At 37.2% G+C, this 13,439-nt stretch overlaps 2 protein-coding genes across 2 annotated transcripts; both read left to right on the top strand.

Moving 5' to 3' along the window:
- The first annotated feature begins 3,110 nt into the window (after window positions 1-3,110).
- On the top strand, window positions 3,111-7,080 carry LOC101311903. The gene is made up of 7 exons (XM_004288041.1): window positions 3,111-3,149; window positions 4,059-4,216; window positions 4,488-4,696; window positions 4,815-5,053; window positions 5,159-5,777; window positions 6,472-6,591; window positions 6,685-7,080. Exons 2-7 carry the CDS (start codon window positions 4,090-4,092, stop codon window positions 6,775-6,777), a joined length of 1,407 nt encoding a protein of 468 aa, XP_004288089.1. The 5' UTR covers window positions 3,111-3,149; window positions 4,059-4,089; the 3' UTR covers window positions 6,778-7,080.
- A 1,046-nt stretch (window positions 7,081-8,126) lies between these two features.
- LOC101304520 (probable serine/threonine-protein kinase At1g54610-like) lies at window positions 8,127-12,742 on the top strand. The gene is made up of 7 exons (XM_004289204.1): window positions 8,127-8,513; window positions 8,873-9,157; window positions 9,479-9,796; window positions 10,141-10,362; window positions 11,072-11,166; window positions 11,597-11,690; window positions 12,392-12,742. Exons 1-7 carry the CDS (start codon window positions 8,127-8,129, stop codon window positions 12,740-12,742), a joined length of 1,752 nt encoding a protein of 583 aa, XP_004289252.1.
- Window positions 12,743-13,439: the final 697 nt, after the last annotated feature.

Here is a 13,439-nt window from a genome sequence, read left to right as displayed (position 1 = left end):
TCAAGGATGATGGTGGAATCGGATTATGGTGTTTGGAGGTTGATGGAGTTTCGGCAAAGGCTTTGGTGTTATTTGCACGGGTTGATGATGATAATTGCTGCCATGCCGTGCCCTATTTATAGAGTGACAAGTCTTGATCTCCAAGAATTCCTCAAGCACAAGGAATCCTATTGAATCGGCAAAACCAAGTCCAAGTTGGATTTAATTTCTTCTCTTGTTCTTCAAGTAATCCTCATGCATTAAGGAATGACAAAACCATCTTGAACTTGGAAAAATCTTCTCTCTTGGGCCGCACGGTTTCTCTCTCCTTGGTGACTTGGGAAATCTTCACGGCATCTCCATACATATCTCGGATTGTACTTCTCCTAGCTCAAGCAGGAATTCCTAGCTGCCGGCCACCTTTCTCTCATGAGTTAGGAAAACATTTTCTTAGTCAACACGGGTTTAGACTTTCCTGAAATAAAAATAAGAAAATTAGAAACTAGGAAAGAGGAAAGATGGAATCCTGATCAAGAAAGGAATCCTGAGTAAATAAGGATTTCCAACACTTAGCACAATTTCAACACCCAATTCTTCAATTCCGAAATTACTATGAATTCTAACACCAAAACCTACATATTTCTACATTAAGCAATTATTCTACACTAAACACAAATATAAAGCTAAAACAACTAAATAGGAGTTAACAAAAGGTAAATAAAGGGTATAAACATATTAAAAACGTCACACTTTATACTCCTATCAAGTGACAGGCTTGAAATTGGGTTTAATTGGGAGGATTTTCCTGGAGAAACAAAAATAGTTGGTTGTGATGGAGATGAAGAGATCGAGTAGATTGAATAAAAAAAATTCATTCATGAACAGTTTTTTTCAATGTGGTTTTCAGCTTTGGTCTGGGTTACAAATAGATGAAAAATGAGAAAGAGAGAACAAAAAAGATTTGACACAGCCGAAGAAAGTTGTCAAATTTGACTCAATGTTATGTCAAATCTACGTACCACAATGTCACTGTAAACATGAAATTATTTGTGACAAATAACAGAAAAACACGTGTACAAAATAAAATATTTGTATTGATGAATTTGTGGGTTACAATTTCTGTGGGTATTCTTTCACAAGAATTTCCTCTTATTTGATCTCCGACGTCGATTTGATCCAAGGGTGACGAGCATTTGATCTTGAATCGAATGGTCATAGTTTTGACTTCTTGTCGTGTTGACGATTTGTAGAAGAAAGTTGACCAAAGGCCGTAGAGGCTTGATTTTGATCGGATTTGGTCACGAGCGGTGTCATGTGGTGATTGTTCTTCGGCTTTGATGGCAGATGAATCGGCACGTGTGTTCGGTGCTTGTTGATTCCCCACGAGTTTGTTGAAGAACTTGATAGAAGTTTTGATTTGTTGAAGACTTGAAGATCAGGGTTGATCAAGGGTCGTGGAGGCTTGATGTTGATCGGGTTTGATCCACGAGCGGTTTCACGTGGTGGTTTGTTCTTCGTCTTGAAGTTGGTGAAGATGTCGGCTATTTGGCAACTTGGTGACTCTTCGGAGTTTAACAACTTCTATGCCTTTGGATTGGTGAAAGAATAGGCTATTTGGAACCTTGGTAGTTCTTCACAAAGTGTTTTGAGACTTATGAGCTTTCGGGAGTAATTTGTTCTTTCTTGCCGGAAGTTCTCCTCTTGATATGAGAGGGGGTATTTATAGTGTCGATGCTTCTCCGTAAATAGAATGTATTGAAGTCACCATTTGAATTGTATTTCTTTAATGATATAATTAATTCAATTATTCAATTTACCATAATTAAATCAATCATTCTTAATTGATCGATTTATTTATGACTGATAAGGTATTTCACCAATTTGATTAAATGTCTGACTTCCTTTTCGATAATCGATTTGATTTGATTGATATTTGATTATCGATTGACATTTAATATTTGATTTTAATCGGGATTAATGGTTTTGTTGTTGACCGACCATTCACACGTTTCCACGTGTCAATTCCGACTACTTTACAACTTTGCCAACTCACGAGCCACGTATGCAATTTGTCGGACTCATGCGTCGTCCGAATAATTTAATGATTATTCTTCTTGTTAAATTTATGCGTCTATAGTGAGATTTGACAGTTTTGTTAAAGTGGGATGTTTATGTCAAAACTTACCGTTTGAATGTCCATGTGTCAAATGACAACATGGTTGGAGTTGCTCTAAAGCTCAAAAGTGTATTTAGTGCTAATTTTGTAAAGTATGGATTGTTGGACTGTAGTAAATTCAAGACAACCACCTCCTATTGTCGACACTCGACACCAATCCAATATGTTCATCGCCTCACCATCATCCTATCACATTCCCTCGTTTGTACCAACTCAAAACGCCTCTGACATAATTATGAGAAGAAGAACATCAGACCTCAAATCAGATCCTAAAGCGTCGCGAGGAACCATCCTCATTGTACCCTCGATCTCGTGCGACCTCCCCTTGACATCGACTTAGACCTGCACGAAAACAGGCATCAATCCTCCCCTTGACATCGACTTAGAATTGTTAGTCTTTCTCATGAACAACACATATGAACACCTTGAAGTTGAGCATTCTTTTCGTACTATTACAGATATAAAAAAATAAAAAAATTGGATTCGATGAAAAGTCATGAATAAGAGACAACAAGAATGGAGAAAGAAATAATGGGTGCATGAATGATTCCTAGACCCATGTCTTCTCTTGTTTATCTAGTTAAGGGAATTGATTCCTAATATTGTGATAATGAGGTGATCAAGATCTACACCCATCATAATTACTTCATGTATTTGCTAGTAAACACATGAATAATAACCCACTAGTACGGTAAAGATGGATTGAAAGACATTTTACATATCTCGTTCCCAACCGTGATAAGATGGTATGTAACCGACTTGCTACCTCAATTCCGATAAAAAAGAAAAATTACAGCTGGTTAATAAAACGTCGGAAAATCACAAAAATTCCGACACGTGCGAAGACGTGTGCGAGATGCTTATAAATACATATACTCGTAAATAATAATCTCCAGTTTAAGGCGGCAACTCTCAAAAAGAGCTTAAAATTCCCAAAACTCATTCGCGCCCAACATTTCGGTCTCTCTCTCTTCTCGGTTTGGGCTCAATCAAGGTACGCAGGCTTCGTTAACCCTTTACGTTTTGGTTTTTATGTCCAGATAATCCTTCGCCTTGTTTCAATTTCAATTGATTACTCTTCAATTCTTCGTTGCTTTCCTCAATTTAGTGAAATCGATGGGCTTAAAGATTTACCAGCTGTATATGTTTGGGTTTTCTCGTTTACGATTCGGTGTTCGATTATTTGAAATTTTGTTTAAATAGTCCGTTATAAGTCTTCGGAATTGCTCCAATTTGTATTCAACTGTTCTTCTCAAAACCCTAGATTCTGGAATTTTCGGTGTTCGGGTTTCATATTTTCACACATATACAATTACGCATACAATTTCTGACCGGCGCTTCGGTCAAATGACTTCCAGTTAGGACTTGGGTTGTGATTCATTAGCTTAGCTGTTAGATCTTCACAATTTTATCTCAGTGCCCATTTTGTTTAATTGGGGTTCTTAGGGATCGGTGTAGTGTTTGCTTTTGTTTGGGAATTAATCAATTTTCAAACTTGGATTTTTGATATGGACCTTCGCTTCCGTGGAATTCTAATTGGGGGATCTTCTGTGGGTTAAGTTTTGTTATGTGTTGAATGTTGATGTCGTGTCAGTGTTAGGCATGAGTCACTATTTTTTGTGTGCACAAACTCTTGGAGCAAAATGTGAGGAAGGGCAGTGTGAATTTCGTGCTATTCAACCATTGTATGCTTTGATATTGAAAGAGAAGGAAATGGTAAATATACTAATGGGAATACTAACAAATGTATATTGCTGGGCTTACACCAGTTAGCTAAACCAGCATTGTCTTTGAACATGATTGCAAATAACTTAGAAGCTAGTTTTGAGAAAATGGATAACTTTGTTGAAGCCCGCCAATCTATTATTGTTCTATGAGAAAGATGACAAATGTGTTGTGATAGCGGCTAAAACTTACTGGAGAGATGAAACAACATGAAAGCTCCTAGACAGAGAAACTCGAAAGTGATCAAGGTTCCTATAAAGGGCAGAGCAAGTAAAGGTAGCATGGGAGAACAAAAATCTACAAGGGGAACTACACAGCACTGTCAGAGAGAACCAGGTAAATAAGAAGCATACTTAGCTATGCTTGAATACTGTCAAACTTGAACTGTACATTGAACCGTATGTTTTTGTATTCATTTGTATGTACAGGATTTGCTAATATTGTTCAATTAAATAATTCTAGATAAAGTTCCTTTTCAGAAACATTCACTTTTCCATGCTATCCTCTTTTAAAAGTTTGCATATGTTGAAACATCTCAAAGACATGCGCATTGAAACTGCAGATAATTTGCGAATTTTTTTTTGCTAATATACCTTATTTTCCTTAGGGAAAGATGACAATGAAAAAGACAAGCATTTATCACCTTGCAAAGCAGCTAAAGGCTTGGATTTGGAACTTTCTGATGTACAGTTTCCAGAACCAACAGAGAAGCTGCGTGTTTATGGCATTCATGGAGGGAAACCACTTCTTCCTCATTCAAAGATCAAATTGCAGCTTTTTCCTGTAAATGAAGGCATTCGAATAGGATTGGTAAAGGTAATTATTAATTGATGAAGCTTGGGAAATGAGAACAGTTTCATTTATATTTCAAAGCATAAGTTTATTGTCACTTCAAAGTTTAAGTTTCATTTTGCTTTATTCCATTTCATTTTAGGATGGATTTCATCCGTACTTGGAACTCACTCTTAGAGCACGGAAGAAGATCTCTTCTGTTTTAAATCACCTTATTAGCAAATGGGGCAGTTCAAGCGCTGCTCTTGGTGAGCTGGTTTTGTTCCCATATAGGATACAGGACAGTGTATCTAGTAACAGAAGATGGACACTGAATGATGGCGACATCTGTGCTGGAGATGTCTATGCAGCTATTGGAAGCCCTGAAGTTTTTCGCTTAAGGTATAAATCTTAGTCATTTGTCTTGCTCAACGGGCTGTGTAATTTGAACCTAAAATAAGATTGTATAGTTTATTTCATTGTTTCTGACTCTATATAACTTTCAAGGTATGGTTGGTTCTCTAATCAACATAAATCATCTGACAAGCCTTCTACATCAGTTAATGACAAGGTTGACTTACAGTCTAAAGGCATAAAGAGAGATACTAGCACCCCTGCAGAGAATGCATATGAAGTAGATGGTAAACATGTGGTTGTTGATACTGAAACTAACTTAAGCATTGGAGGCCTCCTTTCCGAAGCATCCTTACAGGCCAGGTGCAATAATGGAAATAAGAACCATAGGGAGAAGGCTAAGACCCCGCATCCCCTGGACAAAAAGAGTGATTCAAAATCATTTGAGTTGTGGTCTGATTGTCCATCTATAAGCATTGGTGGTATCCTGTCTGAAGTATCCTTACAGGGAAAAGTCAATCGTTTTGTTGCGCAATCAAATGTGAGCAATCCAAGCTTGCAGCCAGGTCATTCTAAATATGATAGTCCTCAAGGCACTAGGCAATCCACTCATGATCCATGCTTATCAATTTTGGATGCTGAAGAAACCTGTCATGCATTTCCTTCTCAAAAGCTTTCTCTGGGAAAAGATGTTCTGGGTTTTGATGGAAGTTGTGGAGGTTCTAGCCAGAACTCTGGTTTCAAATTATTCAAGTTTCCTCTTCCAGCCAAGGTTTGTGTAATTCTGTTTTCTTATTTGTTTCTGTTACAGCGATTGTGCATAAATCTATGCTGCTTTAATTTACTAGGTTTTGAAATCCATTACATTTCAATCTCATTTGCAGTAATTTTGTCATGATTTTTGTACCACATGAATTAATTTGGTATGATAGATTCTAATGTTTAAACTTGGATTTCACATCAGCCGCTAATTGTTTTGATTGATAACCTCCAAATTAGCCAGGAGAATGCTTAGGTATTAAAAAGTATAAACTTAAAATTTCTAATTCTGTTGAAGTTTTACGGGCGCAGCAGCAATTTAACCTTGGTTTCTTGGTTAAATGAGGTGTCAAGGTGATATGTGGTGGAATGGCAACATTTAAGTTTTAATGAGAGTAAGAAAATGCCTTTGCATAATTGTGAACTTTTGAGGGATCAATATTTTCTGTGTATATGTTAGCAATTGATATATTAAGCAATGCTGTTCGGTAGACCTTTCCAACCTTGGCTTAATTACAATAAATATACTACATTCTTTAGTCTCTTGTGTATGCTCAAACATGAGGCTATTTATTATTCTTAATCATCTGTTAGAATCCCTAGTCATAAGATTATATGCTTGAAACAGCATAAAGTCATGGCTTTTCTTCTGGTACTGTGGTATTACAAGTTGTCAATTTCAACTCACGTCTGATGTCTATTTTCAGGCTAATAGATTAGATGAGCTTCCGCAAGACCCTGCTCAGCAAGAATCTAATACAGAACGGATGAATTTTTCATATATGAACAATGATGAACGGAGCCTTGGGCTATCTGGCATCAAATGGGTAATTGAATTTCTTCTTGGAGTGATATACCACGATGTACAACTTTACGATAGAAAATCTAATAATCTTTTTTTATGTCCTGCTGCACCACAGACGGACTCTTTGGGACCCTTTGATCTTGGCCTGCCAGTCTCCCAGAAGCTCTGTAATGCAGAGAGTACAAGCATCAGTGGATTTGCTAAGTAGCCGTTGGAGAGTAAGGGACCCTTTTGATGGAGATTCCATATCAAGGGATTAATGACATCATGAGGTTAAAGTGCTTGAAAAAACTGCTATACAAACCCATATATGTCAAGATTTGAAATAGAAGAATAAGAAAACAGTCAATTTCCTAATGATTCATTGCATATAGTTTTTTCAAGTCCATTTCAAACGCATGGCTTCTAGTCATATCAAATATGTCCTATCTACTGTTTTGAATTGAAGCTTAGACTGGATTGATCAGTACTTTCCAATATGCAATATTTTGAAATAGATGTAGAGAAATATATTTCTATATAGTGTCTGCTTTATACTTTTCTTTTTGGTAGGTAGCTAGCTTCTAGAATCCCAATGTTGGTACTCTGTTTAACTGGGTTAGTTCATTCTTTATATAATAGTTGAAGACTTAACTCCTGAAGTTGGTGTACAGTTTATTATTGTACCTTTCTATATGGAATTTTGATATGGTAGTTAATATGGAGTTGCAGTTTATAAAAATGCAGGTAAACTCTAGTTGTGCCAAAATTAGCATGAAAGGTTTGCAGTGCATGTAGGTCAGAATGGACTATTTGTCTCACTTTCGGTCAGTTCCCAAGTACCCAAAAAAATAGTCATGAACCAGAGAAATGTAGATGTCATAAAAAAATTAAAAATAGATTACAAGAAATTAAAGAATATCCTTTTGTTTACAAGTGTGATCAAAACTTCAAAAACAAAACGTTATGATAATTTATTGTTTTGAGGAGATATTTGGTACTGCTTCGAAGTTTGGCATACTCCAAATTTTCTATCATCAGATGAATAAGATCCATGAATTAACCGAATATGATGATGAAAACAACCTGGAGTATACATTGGAGACCATAGTTTTTCTATATGAATTGCGCCAGTTACAATGTGGGTGAGTTGCCTGCTGGCTGGTGGCAACTGTTGTAAGCTGTGCACCTCTACTTCCAATTTCCCGCCAGCATTCCAATTTCCCATCAGTCTCCTTTTCTTTTTTCTCAATTTTGTACTACTCTCTTTGAGAACACAGTCCAAGTCGTTGAGAAAGGAGAAGGGTAAAAGAAAAATATCCAACCCAAATACCCATTTTCATTTCTCATTCCCCAAATTCTCATGGCGGAGTAAACGGAGCCAAACAATGATCAATGACACCCTTCTCCGCTGGCATAAATCCAAGCAGTGCCGGCCAATGGACGGCAGCTCAATCAAATTTTGCCACCACCAATCCCCACATTCCCTTTGTTTTTATCCACTTTCATGATTACTATGTCACCTAGGTGCTACCGTCAAACACTCAGTCGGAGACTAACCGCTGCTTCTGAGGTTCAATGGGGTGTGTTCAGGCCAAGACCAACTCCCCAACTCATGGCTCTCAAGGCCTTGACAAGTTGAAAGTTGATCATGGGTATGTCAAGGAAGGTGGGGAAGGAAGACCCATTGGCCTGAAAGCGCCGGGAAAGGAGCCGGTGAAGCTGGTGAAGGTCAATGCCGAGGTTAAGGCGGATAGCGGAGGAGGAGGGAAGGGTGGGGACTGTGTGGTTAGTAGAAAGACAGAGAAAGGGAATGTTTCGGGGAGGCTTACAGTGAAGCAGACTGGAGGAGATGATGACGACATTGTGGATGGCTGGCCAAAGTGGCTTGTTGAGAATGTGCCTCCAGAGGTTTTGGATGGCTTGGTTCCCAAGAGTGCTGATTCATACGACAAGCTTGCTAAGGTAATTTGTAATCAGTATGTTATACTCATTTCTATGATATTGCATTTGAGTTACATGTATACGCTGATTCCAGCAATAACGCATTTTACATAGCATTTCAGTTACATATGTTCTTAGACTTTGTTCTAGAAAAAGTTGATAGCTTTGTTTCTTGTTAATTCTCCGAGTGAATTAGGGCGTGAACAGGCTAGAATGAGCTGCCATTGTTCTTATCATGTGACATTTATTTCCTATATCATCATGAATTTGAATCGATATGAACGGAGTTAGAGAAATTGAAAGGCGGAGGTCGGGGCGGGGCAGGTAAAGAATTGGTGCAGAAATTTCGTTTTTCTTACTTGGATTTCTGGTTTGTGCAGATAGGCCAAGGAACCTACAGCAATGTATACAAAGCTCGTGATAGAGACACCAAAACGATTGTTGCTTTGAAAAAGGTCCGATTTGACACATCAGAGCCAGAGAGTATCAAGTTTATGGCGAGGGAGATAACGATATTAAGGAAGCTAGATCATCCCAATGTCATCAAGCTTGAAGGACTAGCCACGTCAAGGATGCAATATAGTCTATATCTGGTCTTTGAATTCATGCAACATGACTTGACTAGAATAATCTCACGTCCTGAAGAAAGGCTCACTGAACCACAGGTTGGCATTTTCCCGTCTTCATACTTCAAGTTGTATGTAGTTATTGGCAATTCATGAACATTGTGCTGGGAAGGGCGTGGATTTCCTCAACCAATCAGGAATAGGTGATGATAAGGAAGGGACGGTTTGACTATTTATTTTGAACAGAAGAGGTCGAAGATTATGACGATGACTACTATTGTTTCGGTGGAAATGTTGTAAAGTTGCTTAATTTATCTCATAATTGGCATGAGCGTCTAATTGTTAAGTTTTCTAAGTTTGTAACTGTTTTACCACTATGTAGAGGTTTGTTTGGAGTGACTCGAGAGGATTTTTTTGCAGGTAAAGTGCTATATGCAGCAACTGCTTTCTGGTCTCCAGCACTGCCATGAGAAAGGAATTCTACACAGAGACATTAAACCTTCAAACTTGCTAATAGACAAGAATGGAACACTCAAAATTGCAGATTTTGGGCTAGCAAACTTCTTCCCTCCCAAACAAAAACGTCCTCTTACGAGCCGAGTTGTGACTCTCTGGTATAGAGCCCCAGAGCTCTTGTTAGGCTCTACAGATTATGGTGTTGGTATTGATCTATGGAGTGCAGGATGTCTACTGGGAGAAATGTTTGTAGGAAGGCCAATTATGCCTGGGAGGACTGAGGTATATTGCTTTGATTCTAGTTATGCTTTTGCACTTTATTTTTAACATTAGGAACTCAAATCAGTTGTTCATTAGAACTTTTGTGGAAAACTAAATCAGCTTTGGTGTTCTCCAAATGAGTTATTTACGCAATCGAGTCATCCTATCTGACACGCCATTAAAAACAATATCGTGTTCTTTGCATCTATTGGCCTCTTATGAGAAATAGTTGTTTTGCCTTTTCATCTCTTTCTCAACTTTCAACATGAACATCCCTTCTATGATGGGAACCGAAATTACTGGAACAGTCACTTTCATTTTATTACTGCAGCCTTTATTATTCTCTCAAGCATTTGTGTATTCAGGTTGAGCAACTTCATAAAATCTTCAAGCTTTGTGGTTCCCCTTTGGATGATTACTGGAAGAAAATGAAGTTACCAACAAGCTTCCGACCCCCACATCATTACAAACCTAGTTTTGAAGAATTTTTCAGGGACTTCTCAACACCATCCTTTGGTTTGTTGACTACACTTCTTGCTCTTGACCCGACATCTCGTGGCAGTGCTGCTTCTGGTCTCCAAAGCGAAGTGAGTACTAAAAAGGAGCTCTAGCTCTCTTTCTCTCTCTCTCTCTTCTCTCTCTCTCTCTCTCTCTCTCTCTCTCTCTCTCTCTCTTTTTCTTTAATCAATTCTTCCTTTTCCAACTTTTAGTTCCTTCTGTTCTATTTGATTGAACTGAACATGGACATAAAGAGCACATAAGGCAAAAATGATATCCAGAGTTAAAATAGTCAGAGTTTTAGTTGCATGTATAATCCTTTTAGAATTCATTAATCATGAATTTAATTTTGAATTGACTAAGAGTTTTTGGTCAATGAAATAAACCTAGAGAGTATTCATTGTATTGTACAGTGCTTGATCACTAGCATAAAAAAAAAAAACAGTGCTTGATCACAAGCATTGTTATATAGAAGTGAAAGGGTAGGGAGGAACACTATCAACTTTAGCGTTGTCTGTTTTTGATCTGCATGCTTACATTGTTTTCTCCTGGGACATAAATTGAACATGCCATCATTGCTGTTTTACTTTATGACTGAAGTTTTCAAGTAAGATCTCATCTCTCAAGTACATGCCATATAATTTGACCTATAAGTTGAAATCTGGTCGATCTTAGACGAAAATGAATTATGAAAATCTAAATGTTTCGGTGAATTATCTCACTTTGTTCTTTTTAATTGTTTGATCTACATCTGTTCAACATGTTATTTACCATTTACCAATCCTTTTCTGCTGACAGTTTTTTAGTTCAAGTCCATTGGCGTGTAACCTTTCAGCTCTACCAGTGTTGTATAAAGAGGAGGATAATCTGGCTGAAACCAAGGATCAGAAGAAGTATGCTATTAATTACTACCGTATAATCTACTTCCTTATTTTAATTGGTATTATACAAACTAAGGACATCTAGATGTTCATTTGGACATGCATTTTGAACTTAACTGGATGAGAAATTATGATTTTTTGTTGTTTTAATGTTTTTATTGAACTTAACATTTGGTACTACTTTTTGCATATCACAAGGAAACTAAAAAATTTCTGCTCCAATACATTTGATCAGATGTTTCCTAATTCATTAGGTTTTTGAATTGCATTTATCCTTCCTGTTAGGTTTCAGATACAGTTGGTTCTGTTTAGAGCAAATGCTGTCAAAACCTCAAAGGATTCAACTAAACTCTAATATAGATAAATGCACATTACCAGTTCAATGGAGGTCTAAACACCCTAAATATGAATTACCTAATTGTGGTTTTCCATCTGGTATAAGGAGGGTCTACAAAGTAAGGCAATGGTCTCAAACAAACCGTGATTTCCATCAGAGAAAGGTCGAGGGAAGAGGAGAATTTGGATCTTCAACTGAGGTAAGTTTTGCACATTGACAAGTCTCTAAAGCAGACTTTTTATTTGAGTTGATAGATGTTTAATTCAGGTTAGTATCATTTATTTCAGAAGTTTCATGGGGGGAAACTGTGCTTTAGGAAAAAAAAAAACATTTATTCAAGTGCTATATTACACAATAAGGGCTTTGCTTTACAATGCTTTGTTAGTTCCAAATGCACTTCCAAATAATCGATCAAACCTGTTTTTTATTGTGTTTGGCAGAAAAACAATGTTCTTTTGGGGTTCTAGGAGCACTTGCTCACACTCCCTCACAGTGCTTTCTGGATTATTAGGTGCTTCCTTTGGAAGCTGTTCCAAGTAAATTTCTAGGAGAAAGCAACTAATAGTATTGAAAATGGATTCTGTCTTTAAATAAAATAAACAACGTATGTACTTTGTTAAAATTGGATAATGACTGATATTGTATTGTGGCTAGAGTAAAAATATAACCCAACTGCAGTCTTTCCTCTAAGATTCACCTTGTATTGTGACTGATATTGCTTCTCTGATAACATGGAAGTTAGAAATGGAAAATATTCTGACCAGAGTATATTCTTTCTACCTTTTTTTTCTTTGAGTTCTCAGACTTGGTGTACAACTATCATAATTTCAGTTTCCTTTATGATAGATCCTTTGTAGATTTATATACTTCTGGGCTTCTGGCCTTATCAACTTTAAACAGGAAAAGAATGCGGAAACTGGGACTACACACAGCCAAGAAATGGGCAACACTAGTGCAAGCAGCAGCACTTCCTCCACTTTCAGACCCTTCATACACGAGAACTTGAATGCATCTCTTTCCCCAATCATCCGTTCTCACCAGCAAAGATTTCCAAGCACCGAGGGTCATCCCAATGCTCTCAAGAACATGAATCCTGATGTTTTCAAAAACCTCAAGAACTTTACACTCTTAAAGGCCTCTATAAAAGATATCTCCTACCCCAATGAAGGCGGTACATACCGGAGATCTCATTCAACACTAGACTTCCGAAATTTTGATCCCGAGAAGATTTTTGGATTTGACAAAGTATAGGCAATCACAGCTTATCTTTATCAGCTCGAGATTTCTACCCCTTATGGGCTAGAAACTTGGAATTCTTTTTTCCAGTATTTTGGTCACAAATTTCCCTTGCATGAGTCTGGGCTATAAACAACAACTCTGTCTCTACCTTCTATATTCTTTTTTTTTATTTATTTTTTACTCAGATTACCTATGGAAAGTTCTCCATAAAATAAAGAAGTTGGTTAAGATGGCAGCACAAGTAGTTGTGTAATGATTCATTGCACAATAGACATGATTTGCTATTACACCAGATTTTTGTTTTATCTATCATCTCAAGTTATGAATCCCAATTTGGTTGTATCCTATACCTTGCTGTTCTTAGATTTCACACATCATTTCTAAAAAGTTGAAACAACACAACTTTCTTGTTTATATAACATACTTTAGACCACACTTGCTAAACATTTGTTTTCATAAGGGCACATCAGGTGTTATCGATTTGATCATGATCAATGATAGTAAAAGCTGCTGCAAAATTAGCCTCATAATGGACAATGTTGAACACTTGAACATGGTAGAAATCGTTGCAGAGAAAGGCGGATATCTGAGATAAGTTTGAAGTCTCAACAGAACATCTTGCTTTCCATGAATCATTATGTCAATGAGCAAAACCTCCTAAACTTGCAAGTGGAAAGTTGCATGCTTGTTTAGAGATCCAAAGCAACAT

Source organism: Fragaria vesca, linkage group LG1 (genome assembly GCF_000184155.1).
Source record: "Fragaria vesca subsp. vesca linkage group LG1, FraVesHawaii_1.0, whole genome shotgun sequence".
In the NCBI taxonomy this organism is placed as follows: Eukaryota; Viridiplantae; Streptophyta; class Magnoliopsida; order Rosales; family Rosaceae; genus Fragaria; species Fragaria vesca.
This window is presented reverse-complemented; position numbering and strand designations above follow the sequence as displayed.